At 41.1% G+C, this 20,243-nt stretch overlaps 1 protein-coding gene across 2 annotated transcripts in view; it reads right to left on the bottom strand.

The window, feature by feature from the left end:
* Nucleotides 1-20,243, bottom strand: part of LOC143347649 (BMP and activin membrane-bound inhibitor homolog) — a 36,559-nt gene that overhangs the window by 2,142 nt on the left and 14,174 nt on the right. For both annotated transcript variants that reach the window (XM_076777028.1, XM_076777029.1), the window contains exon 2: nt 1,146-1,418. In XM_076777028.1, the coding sequence (XP_076633143.1) occupies nt 1,146-1,418 (273 nt within the window). The remainder of the gene's footprint in view (nt 1-1,145; nt 1,419-20,243) is intronic.

The raw sequence follows: 20,243 nt of genomic DNA, 5'->3' as shown, positions 1-20,243 counted from the left end.
TAATTGTAATTGAACCCCGCAACCGAAAATAATTTTTCCAGAACGAATTGAAATTTTTGAATTTAATTGTTAATAACTTTTTAATGAAGCCTCCATCAACAAATTGGTATTCTTGATTTTCGTCTTATTTTGGACTCTAGAATTCTCTATTAAAATTTTTCCCGGGGGTGGCCGAACACCCTGTATAAATAGGTAGTAAATATGATAGTACAGTTCAGTTTATGTTATTTTTTCAATGAAATACAATTAAATCTATGCTATCCATATTACCTCATAGCATGGGATACAGAAATATTTTTTTCATAATAGTTGGTTCATATACACATATAAAAATGTTGATTAAGTTACATGAAATTTCGATTGAAAATAGTTACATATATTATAACAACAAATATGTTGCACACCCATTACTTATTCTTATTTTGAAGAATAAATTTAATTCTAACCATATTATCCCTAATTCCCTTGTAGAGAATAAATTCAAGTAATGGAAATATTAGGTCATCCCATAAGTCATGTCGTTCTTATCGTACTTATCGTAAATTTCTCAATATACCTTTCTAGAAATATCCTATCGTCTGTCTGAAACGTATTCGAAACATCTAGAGCGATATTTTCTATTGGAAAAAAATTCATTTTTGGCATTACGTGTTGTATGAATTTAAAAAAATCGTCAAAGGTGGATTTCTAAACTTCAAAATAGGATTTTTTACTATTTTGATAAATCAAGATCGATCATTAACGTTTGAAATCGCGTATCGAATTAATAATAAATAAATTTTTTAACTCAAAATCCCGTACATTCGATGGAATTGGAAAGTACGTGGATTGAAAGATGGGAGGAAGTTGGTGGAAAACGATAGTTAGCGCATTAACGATTAAAAGTAAGTACTGCAATCGTACACTTGAAGGTTAACGTCACAAAACGACACGACTTATGGGAGAACCTAACAGAACCGAACAAAACCGTTCTCGATCGGTTTTGATACAAGAACATTTGAAAGGAAAAAGTTCCTTTCGAAGCGACGACGAAACGTGTCGGGCAATAAAACGAGGGGAGTGGTTATGAAAATGCCATTCCCGACGTTGCATCCAGTTAAGCCTGTGCAATTTTAATGATCTCGCAACGAGAACGATCATTTAACCTTGAAGAGTCTTGTTGAGCCTGTTTCTCATGGCTGGACTATCTACGTGGTTGCAGAGATCCTGCTCGCAACAGAGGTATCCCGTGGGACATTGTCGCTCTTTGAAGCTTTCGTCGAGGCAACCGCTGTACGCGCTGTGTTCCGCTCTTAATAACGACGGATTTGTGCTGGATGGTAGCTCGGTGAAGCAGCCCCTGCCACGACACATGTATCCTTGAGGTACGCATTCCGGTTGATTACAAAAGCACCTCACTTCGCGAACGTTTCGCGAATCTGTGAACAGAAAAAGAAAATGACCAGGGTCAATAAATCACTTTCGATTATACCTTACCGCGACTAATCGTTACACGCGAACGACGATTAATAATATTATTTTATACGCTCGTAAGTGGACGTAAAATACAAATGACACAGCAGAAGAAGCTAACGAGGTCGGAGTTTCACGTGCTGGCTTATCGACGAAAGTCCAACAAGGGCATCGCGTTTATAACGCGGGAATGCTCGGCGCCGGTGAAAATAAAAGACGTTTGCAATATTAAATGTCTTATCGGCACTTTGCATACGCAAGAAGATCAAAGCAACAATATTGGCTGAAGAAGCTATCTCCAATGCTAAGTTCGAAGTCCTCGAAAGGAGGGAGAACTTCGCGACTGGGGTCAAAGAACTCTTTTTTCCAAATTGGAATAATACCGAAATCGTGATAAAATGAAAGAAGCCGTTGCTCTGTAGAAGGAAGTCTCATTTTTTTTTCTTTTTTTTTTTTTATAGTAACAGTCGTCATTGATGATAAACGGCTCGTGCTGATTAATGATGCAATATCATGGGTGGTCCGTATACGTGGCAAGTTTCGTCGTATCTACCCGGCCCCGTTATACCACCTCGAATATAATAAGACTCTATCATCAAAATTATACGGAGCCGAGAAACAAGCCACTCGTCTCCGCTAATTGATTACAACTCATCTTTATTTATAAATACGCGCTCGATAAGACCATTTCGACGATGTGGAATATAATTTTCGCGAACGTTCGACAATTTTGCGCTCTAACGTTCTAAGCGTAACATCGTCGATAGTTGTCGGCCTCTCCTAATGAGTAGCCGTCGGAAAGTCATAAAAGATTATACCCTTCTCGTCACAACAGGTATACAGGCCTCACTTTCATTTATCTGCCAGTGTACCAAAGCCCCTCCTTCGTTTCCCAAACCGACTAGTCTTCTTTTTACACAGTGGTTCACGCTAAAAATTTTGCTTCTCTATTGTTCATAAATTGTTAAAATGCCATTTTCATCTATAAACACTAACGCAACATTTTCTAAAATATAGTCTAACTTTAATAACTATCTCCATAGTCAGACAAAACGTCTTGTTTTATTAAAATTATTAAGTAATGCCTGATATATCACGCGTATCATTAGGACACTTTATACTATTCTCACAAAATTGCGGTCCTTGTGAACGAAAGACGGTTTTCTGTGCTGGTGGTAGTACGTTCCAGTGAAATACCGTGGCCAGTGTTTTGAATACCGAGATACACGGTATTGTCTGTGCAAATGGGACATGGTAATCTCAAACAGCTTGTATTTAATAAACAAATTTCTCAAAATAAAGACCAAACGCGTGGAAGAGGAATTTGTGTAAAAAGAATCGTTCGAAATATCCGTGGCTCGGAGGGATTTCAACCGGAGGGTCTGGAAGGAATCCGTCGCGAGAAACACGCCCGATACACTGAGACCGTGCTTTACGTAGCGTAAATATACAATACACGAAGAGAGTAGAGTTCTCTTTCCGCAGTGTGTTAATGAGAGCCGTACGAAATAAACAAAGAGACATGGAACAGTTCGCGGTGACTAACCATCGTGCCGCTTGTTTATTATGATAATGCGAAGCCATCTTTATCCGTGACTTTACTCTTTCCCCTTCGTCGTCTTTCGGTCTCTCTACGTTCGTGCTCTGCCCCGCCCCCCTCGGTCAACGGAATAATTTATTTTGCTGCACAGGCTACCGCAGATTCAACTGCCAAGAAACTTCGTAACGAAATAATTCGCTTCCACGTTCGAATGCAGCATCGATGTCGTTTTCGTGGTCCCCGAATTACCCTATTTCGAACCATCCCACGACGGAGACCACATCGTTTCTTATAACCGAAACAAGTAAAATTAGAACAATATCGTTTTATTATTCAATTTGTGTTTTAAACGTTTGATAGAAAATATTTACAACGACGCTGTGGTAAAAATGAACACGAAGAAACAGGTATAGACATTCTCGATAGATCGGATAAATATTATTGCAACGTTTTTCAATTCCTGGGACTGTCCCAGTTTTCGTCATTCGCGGTCAGCCGTCCAACCGTTAAATCATGGAACACGCTCGATCGACACAGAAATTAATAACGGGTTTCGAGTCAGTCGAACAAAGAACTTTGGTTCTGCGCAGGATTAACCGCAGTACAGTTGTTTATTATGGTAATACGAAGCCATCTTTATCCGCGACTTTGCTCCGTCTGTCTCTCGAACTGTCCCTTCTCCTCCCCCCACCCTATTAAACGACCCTTTCTCCCTCGACAGAACCTTCTTGCATTCCCCTCTTTCTCTTCTGACTTCTTGCTAATAAGCCTGCAGCGCTGGCCTCTCCTTTCCCTACACCCTCGATTTCTTTCTCTGTCTCTCTGTACGTTGCACGCCGTCTCTTTCGCTTTGTCTCTGGTCGACGAAGCCCGGCTCATCGAGGAATAAAAAACGCTAAAACAGCCGAGTCACAAAAGAAAGATTAAAGTGGAGAGAATATATGGAGAGAGGCATGCGGCTCTCTCGTTGTGTGCATCGCTGCTGTGCTACTCGCTCGCTTGCTCGACCGATTCTCGTGAGCCCCTTGGAGCGAAAGAGAAGGTACGAGAGACTCGTGAGAGGATTTTAAGGAAAACCTCTCCTCGCTGCTCTACAGATTACGTAAACATCTTGGGGAAGCTACGACCAATGCGAAATCCTTTCGTTTCGTTAAATCGTCTCGATCGTATATACCTTTATCGTTGCAAAGACACTACGACGCGTTTACGATATCGCTTCACTTTCGATACGATACGATACTCTCGTATCGGGACTCGAAATTTCTCTAAAAGGAATTTGTCTCGAGTCTACGGTTACGATCGGGAGAGTCCAAAGGGAACGATATTCTTCGAAGGAAGAGAGAGACAAGAGAAGCTCGAGAGAAGGGCCTCTCTCGCGTGCGTTTAAAATAAAAAGGGAAAAGGGGAAGCAGCGGGAGGTCGAGAAGGTCCGGGCAAAAGAGAGATACGGCCGACATGCTTGGAGCCGAAGAAGACCCGTCCGAAAACAAACAGACTGCTTCGCGGGGTCGTTCGTTATGCGTCCGTGGCATATTAATTATTTCTCGACGGGCTCTCCCTCCACCCATATCGCTCGTATTTCTTTCTTTTACATTTTTTCGTCGGTTGCCGAACGATTACAGGCCCCGAGATGCACGCGAATCGACATCAAGGTCCATCGATTCGTCGCGTCGTATTACTTTTATAACGTTAGAATTCCGATCTCGGAAAAGTTAGATTATCTTTTCGACTATCGTTCGTTCGAAGTAAATACAGAGCTCGTATAAACAAATGCATTGTCACGTGGTCGACGTATCGTTAAAGTATTGGCAACATGGAATTTCATTGATGCCTACTTCAACCTTAGATTTTGGGGCCTTTTCAAAAATACAGATTAAAACTATAGGTTAGGTTAGAATATTTATGATGTATACAGTGTAACGGTCGAAAGATAATGATTTATACATATAAATAGCAATTGACATAAATTCTATTATGCCTGTATCTATTCGAAGACTAATCGCTTGCCAATACGCTGCTGTCGAAATCACGTGATGTTGTTTACTCGTACACTTATCTGTTCATTGAATGGAGTTTATGTATATTTTGAAAACTGCTTTGAAATTGTTTGAGAACAGGAGGTACTCGTATCGAAAGCAGAAAGTTTAAAAAATCGTTCTGCTTCCGACGTCTCGCTCCGATTCTAATAACGTTATAATGTACTATTTATGCAAATGCACGCGTGTAGCGGATCGACTAGAGACTACCAAGGAACAGTGGAAAAAAATAGAAGCGGCGATGCCGCTGGCAAAAAGGCAGACAGGCCTGAAACGCTTGACGAACGTTCCCCACCGCGATGGTGTTTTGCGCTCGTAAAGCTGTCCGATTTCTTCGGCCACGATCGGCGAATTCTTCGTGTCGTATCGCATTGATAAAAGGTTTCAGCGACGCTCTCTATGCGGACACGCTTTTCGATGGAGCTTAACCTTTAACTTACTGACGTTAGATATATGTTCTTCGCCGAGACATCGAATGTATCTAACGAGATACACGTGCTGTTACTTGTAGTTCTTAGATAAGCTTGTTTATTTGTTATACTGCGACACAACTTGCGAGGGTTACATTTGACTCTTCGCTCATCCAAGATTAAATATTCATTTATGTAGATGAAGCCTAAGTACTCTTCTCCCGTCCTTCTAACGCTGGCTCTTCTTATAATTACCTAATTAATTGAATCTTTTAAACCACTCGTTTATTGCGAATGGAACTTAACAGACCGTACCTTGTTAGAGTAATAGGGGTTATAACTCCGTACCTTAACGCTAAAGAGAAAAGAAAGGGGGCAGCATTTGAGATTATTAAAATATGGAAAATATAAATGTACCAAAAGTATATTTCAATGTTTACATTGCTTTCTATGAACACTCCTCGATTGTATGAGTAACCACATAGTAATAAAGTAAAAGCAATAATATAAACTCATCGATAATCACTTGTGGCATACCCAACCCTAATATCAAACAAAGACATAACGACGCATTCTCAACGCTCGTTCGCATCGAAACAGATAATCGGTGCTTGTGCTCGGTAACGAATCGCTAAAAGCATAGTTTCGAAGAGGTTGTTTCGTTTATTCCAACGAGTCGAGCAACATGCCTGAGGATAGAAAGCTGTGCTCGACGGAAACTTGATTTGAACGAGGCCCGTTGTATATGCAATTAGAAGAGCGACGACCCATGTATTCGTATACATCCACGGTATACGTTGTAACCGAACGTATACCAGCCACGGGAATGATGAAACTAATGAGTTTCTCTCGGTTCCCTCGAGTGGATCCCTAATGTACGCACATTGCGTAACAACCGTCGCCAGTAGATGCGCGAACATTTATTCAAATTGCATGAATTTTATTTTGTTTTCGGGGAAGGGTGTTGGTAACTGGGGCCTGACGGGGAGGAGGAAGGGATACAGTAACGCGCTAACGACATTACGTCTGGCCAATTACGAGACTGAACGCCGATAGCGCCGAATATCATTCTAATTAATAGTGGCGATGCTTAACGCGTTACGTAATAAAAATTAGCGGCGATCATCAAACCCATGCATCGTTGCTTCTTCGTCTATGCTCTTGCGATCCGTTACTTTCCCTTTTGTTAACACTTTGCCAGCCAGCTGATTTTACTGTTTTAGTCAACATATTGTGGCGACGCTTTTCGCGCTCGCTAGTAAAGGGCTACGCTCAACACCTTTCTCACAAGTACTCGACCGACTGTCTGTTTCTATATATACACTCTATCGATCATTGAATATACCGGCGTCTAAGGCAGTTATGGTATCTCTACATTTATATTTTCTTATAATAATATCGTTGGACTAGAAATTGGTCGCGGAGTTTATATTACGTTTCGACAGTATTACCGGAGGCGATCAATCCACCGTAGGATTTCTCTTTCATCGAGGGGGGAAAAAAGGGCACGCGATTGAATTTCGCAAGCCCCCCCGTCCTCGATCCGACGAGCTTCGTACCCTTGGGGGCTTTCGTGCCCCCCAGGTCCGTGTTCTCTTGTTCAACGAACGCGGGCGGGCCGTGTCTCGCGGGATTACGCTTCGAAATCGGTTGGACGAGCGAGAACGAGAACGAGTCCCGACGGAGAAAGTTTTGATGTCGCGTTTAATTGTTCATTCCGTAAGCCACGTTGCGGGGCAATTGTAAAACACCAAAGGCGACTTTCCAGCCTATCTTAATTTTCAATTAACAACATCCATGGTTCTAAATTGCCGCAATTAGTATTCCGCTGCGTCGTAAAGCGCGTTGGTGGTCGAGTGGTGTCATGACGGTGTGTAGAATTGAATTTCACGACAGCCACGATATGCCCCCCGGTGGCATTCGTTTCGCTTCGCTTTTGCCGTGACTCAAAAACAAACAAAGTCGTCGAAGAAAAATTATTCCACGTGACAACGATCGGGGATTACGGGAGATAGGTTACGGAACTTCTTAAAATTTTGCGTGACCTCGCGTGCACGGAAGACGAATGACGCGAGAGAAAAGGGTCGTTTTTCAATCTTGACGCGTGTATACCAGGGCTTTCGTGCGTGCTCGCGTCGACGGCAGCTGGTTCTGTTGACCTGTTGAGCAAAAGATCGTCCTGCGATAACGAGACACGTTGCCGGGGTCGTGGCGATCTTGTCCTTTTGCCTCCATTTGTTAATCGTCTCGGGAATTCTTTTATGTTCCAATCGATCCTCGAGTCGTTGAACCGAAACCAGACCTGCGAGCGCGACCCTCCTAACGATGAATTTTAGAACCCGTTAGAAATTTGATGCTGGGTTTAGCAACAACTGCACCTCGACTAAAATCTTCTCTCATAGTAAAATAATTTATTTAAATAGTTAGAGAATCACAGTTGCCTTCTCGGACTATTGAACATCGCTGATTGTTTCGAATTTATATTTATTAAAATTGAAAAAATGGCTTTGGGGGTCCTGTGGAGAACGGTCCCCCCGGCGGCGAATATGAGACGTAGCGGACCCCACAATGCCTTTCCCTCGAACAAGATTCTATAACTATTCATTCTTGCATTATGTATATGGAAATAAGAGCAATCAGTTTTTGAAGCATCAATTTTGGGGGCTCTGGTCTGAATTTACATCGGTCAGAACTGGTCGTCCTATCGTTTTGTCGTGTGTATTTCAGAAGTTGATAATCAAAATTCCTTATATGTTGTTTAAATCGCTTGAATCTTCGTCGCGACAATGACCATTTACTACCGAGCCGTCAAAGGGGGGACGATCGAAATCAGAAACGAATGGAGCGGGGTACCGGGGATATTAAGGCGGAGGCGAGAATTATAAAACGGTTCGTTGGGTGGAAAATAAAGAAAATAAAGGTTCGCCAAAAGCGAGTCACGTCCTACGGGTCCACCGCGGGACACCTGTTCGTACCGCGAGTAGGCTATGAACCTGCGGAGTTATGCGAAAACAAAAAGGCCCCAAAGACCTGGAGGGTTTCCTCATCGACGCCGCAGCCGAAAGGAGTGACCACCGCAGGAAGAAGAGGATGGAGGAGGATGGGAACGAAGGGAGACCGGTCCTCGGGGAGTTCCTCGAAAGATTCGTGAGAAACTTTCGTCAAGCCGCCACGTTCTTCGTGGGTAACGTGGATACGCAGGAAGAAGGTTAAGCAGCGATCCACGATGAATGAGATCGAATACTGAACAAATTCGACGGGACCTTTTATTGGCTTCCGCCGGTATCTTCGATCGGTGGAACATTTTTCGTAGCAACGGATCGTCGAATTGGAGGTGGGGGATAAATTTCGAGGTCTTAAAATCGAAAAGAGACTCTTGACAGTCGTCAACGTTGATGTTGATCGACGAGGCTATCGAAGAAAAGTACCCTTTCAAAAATGGAGGACGTACATTTTACTAATTGTCGAGATTAGTAGGGACCCCGGGACTAATTGCCTCGTTAAACTCGAAACGGATCGGTATATTCTTAGTTTTTCGACGAAGATATTTTATCGCTGGTATACCCGGTCTGATCGACACGGTGGACAGACATCCGATAAAAGCTTGTAACTAATGATCCCCATTAAACGGGACCGGATACCGCACGAATTTAGTCGATTCCTCATTGACTCGCAACGAAAGACGGCCCCGTGTCTCCTCTCCAGGAGGTCTAAAATACGTTTTATTGCAGTCGTGGATATTTCGACCCTGGCGGACGGTCTCGGATTATCAAGGTACGCACACACTCGGATACAATATATGCGCGTGCACATACATACGCGTGTAATTGTAGAGACAACAGTGCATCCGTTTAATGGGCTTCCTCCCGTTCTCCTTTTTAAGGAGGATGACTGGTCAAGAACAGGGCATCAATTAAATTCTTTCTCCTTCTCGAGACGAGAATTCACGTTGTGAAAAAAAAGAGGTATTCGTGGTATTTTTTTTTTCTCGTGCACGGTAATAAGAAAGAAATTAAATTTCCTTACCGGGCGATTTATACGCATTCGATGATATTTAAACGAGACGTTCCGGTAATCACCGAGTCACATTATCGTTTGTTTAAAATCGATCGATGAATTCTCACGCCCTGTAATTTGGCGAAACTTAATAAAACGCGCGTTTAGAGCGACCATATTGTCGAGCAACGTATTTTCGTCGTATTTAGAACGTAAGCTCGCGCGCACAGCTATAAAATACGAAGCAGAGTAGCGGGGCGAAGCAATTTCTATGGCGGACGCAACGATGCAAAGCGTTTCGCCGAACCAACGACAAGTGCACCCACATAATGGGCCGGTTTTTCTCCCTTGCTCTCTTTCTAAGGCGGGTCGGCTGGTCAGGAACCCGGGGGCTCAATAAAACTTTTGCTTTTCGTTGTGTGTGGCAGAGTCCTTTGCTCTTCTTCTTCCTACCTCGGAGAGGGAAGTCGGACCGGATTCCAAGCGGAATCGAAGAAAGGGCCACTTAAGTTCTTTATTGACGGTGACACGAGCCAAATCAATTTCGCCAGAGCCTGATCTCTCGCGTGACGTAATCTTACCTCGGATAAAATTTCGACTCGAGTGCAAATACTTTTCTACGCTTTATTACACGGAATAATCGAACGATCAAATTTTTTCCTCGTAAGTACGAACAAAATTCAAATGAAACTCGAATCTTGAATAACTTTTTTCGCGATTAAATTCACAATTCGAAGATGGTATATAATACATTTCATCCCAAATGTTCGTCGAAAGTTTGTAAAGCTATCAAATATTACAAATTATTTTAAGCGGAATTTTAATTATGAATCTGTTCAAGTATGAAGATTTTCGAAAAAGATCGTTTATTTATCCGAGGTCGATCGTTCCATATTGCAGGTAAAATAGCATAAGTATCCATATTCGAAACAAAAAAATAATTCAAGGAAACAAGTTTCTTAGACGTCCAAGTTTTTTTCGCGTATTTAAGTGCTCGGAATTTCATTTCTTACCTACCTCCGCTATATAATCTGTTTATAGCGGTATGAATGCTTCAGAGATCCTTGATGAAGACATTATTAATGTCGATTGCCACAGATTTTTCTGTACCATATATTTTCTAGAGTTAATTCTATACGACTCTGTAGAATTACTTTTAAGTTACCTTCAGTGTTATAACACGCTTAACTTATTGGTATTTTCTCATAATAAAATAAATTATACGTAATCGTCCGAGACGACGAACGTAATGATAGATATTATTATTTCAGACTGTTAGGTGATATGAGGATTGGATGTTTCACAGTGTCTTTAAAAACCAAGTTACGAATAGAACAATTCTTGTAACATATTTGCAATGGTCGTTGTACCGATATTGGGTCACGACTATTTTCGTGATAAAAGGATAAGCAGGGATTCTTCGAACCGCTCGATCAAAACCGATGTTTACATTACGAGCACGTAATTCGCGAGGATAGTAAAGGAAATATGAATTACGCGGATTTTATGTTCCTGTTGTTTCGAAAGTTCCGACGGTTTTTGAAAACTCCAGTAAAATTCTGTTGATAGCGACTCGTAAAAGATTACGAGATTCCGCGAACAGAAAGGGAAGAAACAGGAAAAAGAGTTGGAAACAAAGTTGGAGAAAATTGGCCCGTCAATTGATTAATAACGCGTAAACGACGAGCAAGCGGTCGTTAATCATTGCATTAACCGTCGGGTGTCTAGCAGCACAGAAGCGTCTCTGGTAAAAATTCTAACCGCGCCTGTCGTACGATAACAATTAACACCGTTCCGGCAAAGGCGTGAAACGTTATCGAGAACCTACGCGACAATGGCGGGTCGTTTCGCTTCCGCCCGCGCCACGGATCCGTTCATCGATCAAAGGACAACTACCGTTACGTTGAATTACCCCGAAGGTGACTATCGTTGTAACATCGAGCATCGAGTCACCGTGTAAATCAAAGATACTATCTTCGGGGACACGACGGAAGCCCTTTGTACCTCTATCGAGATCGATTTGAGTCCATTAAACGGGGAGAAAGTTTACCAGTCGGCCATTTTACTCCTTACCGACCAGACTGCTAATTTCGTCGATCGTATCGTATTCGTCGACCGCGAACAGAGAAATTTATAGCCTCGTCGCGAACGAAGACAAAAACGAATCGAAATCGAGTCTACCAAGTGAATATATTATTATATTTTAGAATAAGCTGTCTACGGTATTTACCGTGTTCGATTTCGAGAGATCTGTCCTCCCGACAAATAGAGACAACATTCCGGTAGGCTTTCTATCCTCAAACTACACGGACACGCCGTAAAACCATCGGTCGGAAGAAGGTTATTGCCGACGGCAGCTCTTGTAACGGATACCCGAGGTGGAGAAATTGTCCTCGTCCAAGGGTATCTCCGGGGCTTTCGGCTAATTTTCGTTTCACAAAGGGCTACGTACGAAGCCGGTATTTGCGTTGGGACCTGTAACTATCATCCCCGAGTACCTGGCTATTAAAGAAGAGGGCCAGACAACGCAGCGAACCGGCCAGAGGCCGGGTGGTTGCGTGGGGTGGCAATTAGCAAGAACAATAGGGACTCGGAGGCCCTTATTTCTGGGAAGTAGGAGGGTCCCTCTCGGTCCTGCCATTCCAGAGGCCCCAGGTATATGTATTTTAGACCGCGTCTTGACTGTCCTGACCCGTCTCTGTGTTGGTGTACGCAGGACCTTGGTATTTCGGCGCTAGAAGGCAGGTTCCTGATGTTTTCGAGAGAGGCGAACCAGTGATTAGCCCTACTTAACTCGACTGCGTGGACGCGGCGCGGGCATCGCCGAGTAAAAGGCATCCTCATCAATTATATGCAATTGCCAAATTGCTCCAAATTACACGCGTGGACCGCGGAGCTCTTATGATAATACATCCTTGGTCGTTTTGCTTCGTCGGGTATATAACAGCCACCTTTGATTACCGTTGGCCCCGGTGCTCTCCGTTTCGAATAACGCAAACGTAATTGACGAAAATGAAGTCGAGTCCAAAAAGGAGAAACGCGCGTACGTCGTAAACTCTCTAGTTAGTCACGACAACGCAGGAACGATCGAAGAAAAGGGATATTCAACGATTTTTCTAAACAGAGACAATGGGTTGCGTTCTGATAACTTTGCGAAGCAAATATCCTCGCGGGAGTTCAATCTGTGGCGACGCTTCCAACCCTCGCCGCCAGATGGCCATTCAGCCTCCAGCTCTCTCGCAAGTACTCAATCAACTTCTCGATTCTTGCTATCTCAAGAAGCTGGATTTATCAAAAAGGCATAGCTTTATACGAAAATACGCATATCAGACCTTTACTTGAGCGAGCACCGAAGAATACAGATGCTTCGAATTGTGGAGAATTTTACGGCACGCCACTGGGCAGTCCCGGATAAAGTAAACACTTCGGATGGTTTGTCACGCCTCGCCTGGGGTATAATGTCCTCTTAAGTCTTTGTTCTTCGCTCACACGTGTGCTCAGCTAAAGTACAATTGAACAGCGGCGCGACGACAACGAAGTTTTCTTTGAACGTGTTGGCTGAGCAAATAACACACCGGAGCGCCTGTATAAACCAGGGCTTGCGTGTCGATTACACACCACCGCGGTTTTGTTGATCATTGTTGATCAATTCTCACCACGGACAGTACGGATTATTCGCGAGTAGAACCGACGATCTTGAAGAGCTTGGAGAAATTGAAAAATGCTTTTGCGAAGAAATCATATCGTGACCGCCCAAGCCCGATGGGACATCTTGATCCTGTTCGTTGAAGTGGCCGATGATTTACTGCTAGGAACAAAGACCCTGAATGATGAGGCATCTCGAAGGAAGTACAGGTCGATCGTTCGGAAACAGGTCTTCCTCTTTGTGAGTCGAAGGAAGCGAAACCCATTCCTCTCCTCGGATTTCAACCTTTTCTATACTGGGGACCAGTGAACGAGCATCTACAGTTACGCTAACATAATCCACAGGTGAACTAAATCAATTAGGTAGCGTCGCGTGAAAAGGCTCGAGAATATATTATCATGTTCAAGAATAGCATCGTTCATCGGGTTCTCATTAAATTATTTCCCCACTACTTGTTAATGCATCGAGAGGCAGCGAGTCTCGACATCATTTACGACGATGACTCAGCTACTAACGATCGATCGAAGCAAGAAAAACGAAATTTTGTACATTCTAAGCTTTACCGGTATAATGACTGATATAATCGGCTAGTGATTACGATGCAAATGATATTGAACGTGATCATGTTTGAATGATTTATAACTAGACGAGCGCTGTGTAACTAGCGAAGCGCAAGAACATTTTATGAAATAGGTTTACTGGCGTTGTAACAGTTGCGTAATTGGAAAATGTTCTCGGCTATTAGTAAAATATTTGAAACTTAATACGTATAAATCTGTTACAATATAATTCTAATATTATGTAAATAAATGAAAGAAATGTCTTTTATTACTATTACCATATTGTATAATTATTATTGAAGTTCAGTTCGTATTTGTTCAATATTATAATTTTTATTTAAAGAATAATGAATAGAAAGTTGCGTGACTCTCGTGCGTTATTCAATATTTCTATCCTAACAAGAATTTCGCTCGTCTCTAGGTAGATTATTGACTTGCAACGAGCCTTCTCGTTCGTTGCGCCAATTAATTACATAAATATCGAAGCCAAGCATAGACTACGTCGGCCTTTATGTTACAACAAACTGCGTGTTTGTTTTACAATTGCGAACGGTGTTCAGGGAACCGTATCACGGGGCCTCGAGCAAATCACAATCAATTGGAACAATCGCAAAACGTTGCGAGAACGCAGGCAAATTACCACTTACGTATAAGTGTAATTGCGTCAGTAGCTAGTAAACACGTGATTTGACCCTCGAAGTACCGACGCAAAACGATTGGGTCCAAGCTGACCCATAGCCTTACGTATATAATTTTCAACTAAAATTTGATCACTATCATCATTGTTCTTATTATTTTATCGTACTTTTTATACATTTCTAAAGACTGTTGCACCAACCGTATAATCGAATCTGACTCAATAAACATAACACACAACGAATATAAGAAAAGACAAGTCCAAATAAGCCTAATTGCACCATTCCATGTCTTTCGATCCAGAACTTGAATCTTTTCGAAATATTAGATGTAGACACCTGTTACGCCTTAGTCACGAGGGAATTTTCTCTACTCAACCCCCTCTATAACCAAAATTTTATTCAAATTCCAAACAAAATTGTACGATAGTACAACAAAGCGTAAATCTGTACAAATGTTTCTTGTTGACGCTGACAGCGATAAAAAAATAATTTTTAACCCGTGATTAATCTGTACAATTCTATACTCTCGACTAAAATTCTCCGCGCAAGATATATTGTACAGCGTTTCGAAAAGTACGAACCTACGTCAGTAAATTGTCTAAGATAAAGTGCGCTTGGACGGCTGAGCAGTCTTTTTCCGAGAAGATAGAGCGAGTCTAGGTACGCGCGGAACAAATAAGGAACCGCGACCCAAGCTAATCGTCGGCGGGGTAAAAAGAAAACAACAACGGTTTGCCTATCGTCATAATTTTGCGTTCCCGTGGCGCGCTTTCCTAGCGTCCCGTCCCCCCTTGGCAATTTGTTTCGCGCGGCACGTATGTTAGGCGCTTACGTGCGTGTACGCGAGAACCGGCACCAGATTTTTCAAAGCTTTTCCTTTTTTTTTTTCTTTTCTTTACCCGCCTCGGTTAGCTACACGCCACGTCTAGGTGAATACACGACGAGCCGCGTTTCCACGAAACGCGCGGAATTCTTGGATACCGCGAGTACGAGGGCGAAACATCTCGCTCGAAAGTGTGGATCACGAACAAACCGGGCGATAGTCGTGTCCAACAACGCGTTCTCGATTAATAATAGCGATCTCGAGACGTTAATCGAGCACGAATGATCTTCGTAACAAAACATTCTCATCTTGTCTTACGTTTTCTCGTGTTTGGTACTATATAAACGAGGAAAAATAATCGTCTTAATGTAACGTCTTTGAACGCGAATAAATTATATACTTTTTATAATAGCAATGCAAGTAAGGTGAGAAATACCAATGAAAGTTTGACAAAAAGATACTACTGTAATGCAAATAGAAAAAAATACAGCCGGTAATTCCTGGTACAGACATCAGTAGAAACAGTAAGTAATGAACAGACGCGCCAAACGAAATCGTATTCAATCGTGCTCGTATAAAAATGTTCGAATATTCAGATGCAATAATTTCTACGCGAGCTGTCGAACCACTTAACTTTTAATTAAATCCATTCCTTTAGATACTATATAGATTAAAAAACAGGTGTTAATCCCATATTTAAAGTTAAAGAGCTCGTAAAGATTATTTATCAGCAATCTATATTGGATTTTATTGGTGTAACGATATAAACGTGTATAAAAAGTAAAACCGTATTTTAATGAAATCGTCAGCACGACAGGTGATGGATGAAAATATGTGCAATCAACTTATCGTTGTCGTGCAAATTATCACTTTACAATATTTTTGATAAAACGTCTCCTGTATTGTGTTTAAGGGTCCAAACTATAAAAGGTAAGTGTTATAAAAAATGATGCTGCAAAAGTGGCGTAACCCCTCGACGTTCGTTTTGTCGAGACGACGTAGCCTGCAATTATCGTGCCGGAAACGAGCTTCTTTTCGTTTGCGTCTCGTATGATCTTCGTCTCGTAACTTGTTCGATCCGTAAGGAGTACGTAAGAGCCTAGTTTTCATAAGTCGCGTGACAACCGGTGCGTGCATGTTCTCTTTTCTTTATTCGCGCCGCTTTTAGAGCATCACGCGAGGGTCTCTGTCCTTCTATGATCACGGGATGTTAACACTTAATCGGGATCGACGGATTTCATTGAATCAATTGATATGTTGGATGCATACAACGTATTATCACTTACACTGTACCAGTATATTCTTCGAGAGCAAACGATACAAAAATCTTGTATAAACATTGGGCTCGTAAATACTTTATAATAATACTATTACATTATGTATTCGTGTATCGATAAATAGATGCATCACTGTTTATAGGAATAAATTATCATTGTCGGTTGTCGTTCAGATTGGAATTGGTCTCTAAACTTCTCCAGGCTGTCAATCGCACGTTTCTCGTAAATTGTGTATACAAATTGCAATAACGTAACTTGAACTCCCATAATTCATGCAATATGGGCATTCGTATGGAAATATTCCATTTATTCCACGACCACCGTGGCAATAAACGCGTTAACTATTACAAAACAATGTTTTTCCTTTGCAACTTAATAACGTTACGATACAAATATTAGGAATAAAAAGAGCACCGAAAACAGTCGCGAGAGATGCGTTATTTGCGGAGATTGGCCGCCATTCAAGGCGAAACGGACAAAATGGAGGAAACATCGAGACTCGAATAATCGTTTCCGCGACACGACAGATTAACGATTGTCCAGTTGATGTCTACACTTTGTAATGAAATATGGTCGCATTGTAACGTGGAAACGGTTCGTTTTGCGCTTACACCTGCGTACACAGGTAAATTCGAAGAGGCAGGTATTTATAGAGACGTCTCCTTGGAATCGTTGACATTGATTCCGCAAATCTCTCACGGCTCTGGCTATATATAGAGTCTCATTGTAATTACAACGGTGTAGGAATGCACTATTAAGCATAGTTAATGCACAGTGCTCGTACGCGTATATATAAAAACGATCCCTAGCGACGTTTAACGATCACGGTTCACGATAATTACTCAATTCCACACCGATTATTGTCTCGGTTACGCAAACAGCTATCGCGAGTTAATAGCGATTTCTGTCTCGCGCGTAAACGCATCGATTATTCATAATAACGTTGACGTAAACTCGTTGCTACTGAAAAATCATTTTTTTAATTGAAATTAATTTGACCGATAAAAAGCACGCGACATCTCATATTTTTTTATTTTATGCTAATTTGTACGCGAGTTAACGTTGTTAAATTTGTATATAATATACGTTTCTCTCGAGCCAATTAAATTTTTATAAGCACATTTATCGTGTAATAAAAATGTTATGGGATTGGTTTCGTAAGTCGTAACTGTTTCTGAAATCGTGCATTCGTCAAAGGCAGTAAACGAACGAAAATAAATTTCAACATATTTTACCAATAAAGAAACAGAAGTCCAACGTATGTTGGTAATTATTAAATAACGTATTTATGTTCGTTTCATGAATCATAACAATAATAAAAGGTTGCGTTCCATAATGCACGTTTCATGAAAGAGGCCATAAATTATATCGGTACGATTTAGCCCCTTAATGCACGGAAAATTTACGGCAAATGCAAATTGTTCAACTTAATAATCATAATATCCATTTCAAATTAACGTAAAATAGTGAACCTATTTCTTTAAAAATGTAAACGTCGGAATAAAATTGCATCGCCTAATTTTTTGTTTATACTTTTCGTCGGTAATTTTATATATTCGCAATTGAACATTTATATACGGTAATAATAAAAGAAATTGCAGGGAAACGACACAAGCGATTAGCAAACTATAAATAAGCAACTCTCGCCAAGCGTTCGACGTTCGAAGAAAACTTGATTCTCGGGGAACGATCGTCGAAAGTTTTACGAAACCACGGCGACCGTTCCGTGTAATTTCAGTAATTACAAAAGCAAGCGGCTCGTTTAATTTGAATAATTATCCGGTAAAGGAGATCGTACATGTTCCGATCGTATCGTCGAGTCCGTTTCGTCGAGCCACCGTCATTTTTCTCTTTGCCATTATCCGCGATTACTATCGGCGTTCGAGCAAATGCGTCAATTAAGAAATGAAGAAGATGGTTAATACTCTTCCGATGGGGCGAAGTTAATTAGGTCGATTTCGTGCAGGTTTTCGAAACCGAGCCTATTGTCGTAAATTTTTCATTAGCGAATCTCTTCTCTCTGATTTCAGGTTCACGATAAATAATTACTTCGAACGGGACTCGAGTCGATTATTATCGTTATTTTAACAAATTTCTCAAATTGTCCACGATCATCTTGAATATTTAATCCTAGAATGATCGGGCCACGAACTGTTACGTTGAAGGAGGGAGGGGGTTGAATCAATCTTTAAGAGCTAACATAATTTTTTATGTTAGGAACATGTAAATTCTCTATTCTAAAAGAAAAACTCAAGAGAAGACTAGTAGTTTTTATTTATTTTGCTCCGTATAAACATATTACAACCCGGTCCGTGTAACCGTACGATTGGATTTCATTCACAGATTATCGATGAAATTTGTCTGATTTATAAAACACGATAAACTGTATCGGTATGTATCCTTAAATAAACTGATACGAGCATATTGTGATTACAATGTTGATTATAGATTAAGTTACAAATGTTTCGTCGTCGATTGATTAATACAGACCGATCTAACGCGGAAACAGTTCTTGTGAAACGAATATTACGTCAGATACAAGCAAACGAACGTCATCATAGTTCGACAAGATATAATATCGATAATGGGGATTATTTTTAGTAACAAAATGTAAGTAAATTAAACAGAATTAAAAAAGAAAAAGTCACCGAGTTCATTTGTAAACGTAATAATCGATGAGATAAATGCTATTAGATACTAAAGAATGTATTGGTATTATTTTCGTCGAAACCAATGTTAAACTTTGGACGCAACGCAACGCTGAGAATGCAAGCATTTAACGAAGCAGATAAGATATTTAGTTTCTGCGTGGCCTAAGAAGAGTCCTTTTTAATGCAAACATTTCTTTCATTAACTGTGCATTCCCGACAAAGTTTTTATAAACCTTTTCTATTTCATAACATACACCCCTCCTTGCATAACACGTTGACTATTCGTTCCGATTCAGAAATCAACAAACTGCAAAACTAATATCGTTCTAATGAACGACTGTTTTCTTCGCAGACACCCTGTATACAGCTGATAAGATTCAAGAGTTCTAGGAAATTAATTTATCTGCGTACGTAATCACAGTAACCTCCCGCTTTTTCTTTTTTCGTTTATTATTACATTATTCTCGTCAAAATTACAAATCGATTGAACGTTAATTTCAAGGCCCACAAGTAACGATACAAATTTTTTTATCAGCTCCAATTCATAGTCTTTCTACGGTTAATCGCGATTCGAAAGCTGTTGACCGCGTACTGGCACTGGATCAGAGTGACCACTAAAATTCCAATTTGGCGAAAGTCCTAATCAATAAAGATTACCTGGCTCTCGAAGATGGAGCTCATTGAGAAAGTATTTTCGTGTTCTCAAGCAGGTACTAACGATGCAATACGAGCAAGGTGGACAGCTGAAAGAGGGCAAAACACTGCAACAGGCACGGAAATTGTAGCCACGAGCACTACGTGCCCGCCATCGGGCGTAATTTGGCAGCAAATCACTCGAGAAAAGGAAATAGCGATCGTGCGTGCACGATAAAAAGATTTCTACGCAGGCAACGTTCTGTTTGACGATTAAAAAAAAAAGAACAAAAAAACAGTGCACTATCGACTTGCTCAACGTTTGCCCGCAGCTGCGCGTCAAACACGGTGAGCACTTAGCACTCTGATTGAGATTTGACTTTCGCAAGCTTGAATATCGATGAAGATAACACGTAGTAGTGCAGTCTCATCTTCGACTGCAATGAAAATTGTCCATCAGTTCCCATGAAATGCACTAAAAATGCTACGACAAATTTTTTATGCTTATTGCTGTAGTTACACGATATAATTTAAAATAGTAAAATTTACTTCAAAGATTTAAATGTTACTCGTACAACCAA

Source organism: Colletes latitarsis, chromosome 11 (genome assembly GCF_051014445.1).
Source record: "Colletes latitarsis isolate SP2378_abdomen chromosome 11, iyColLati1, whole genome shotgun sequence".
Classification (NCBI taxonomy): domain Eukaryota; kingdom Metazoa; phylum Arthropoda; class Insecta; order Hymenoptera; family Colletidae; genus Colletes; species Colletes latitarsis.
This window is presented reverse-complemented; position numbering and strand designations above follow the sequence as displayed.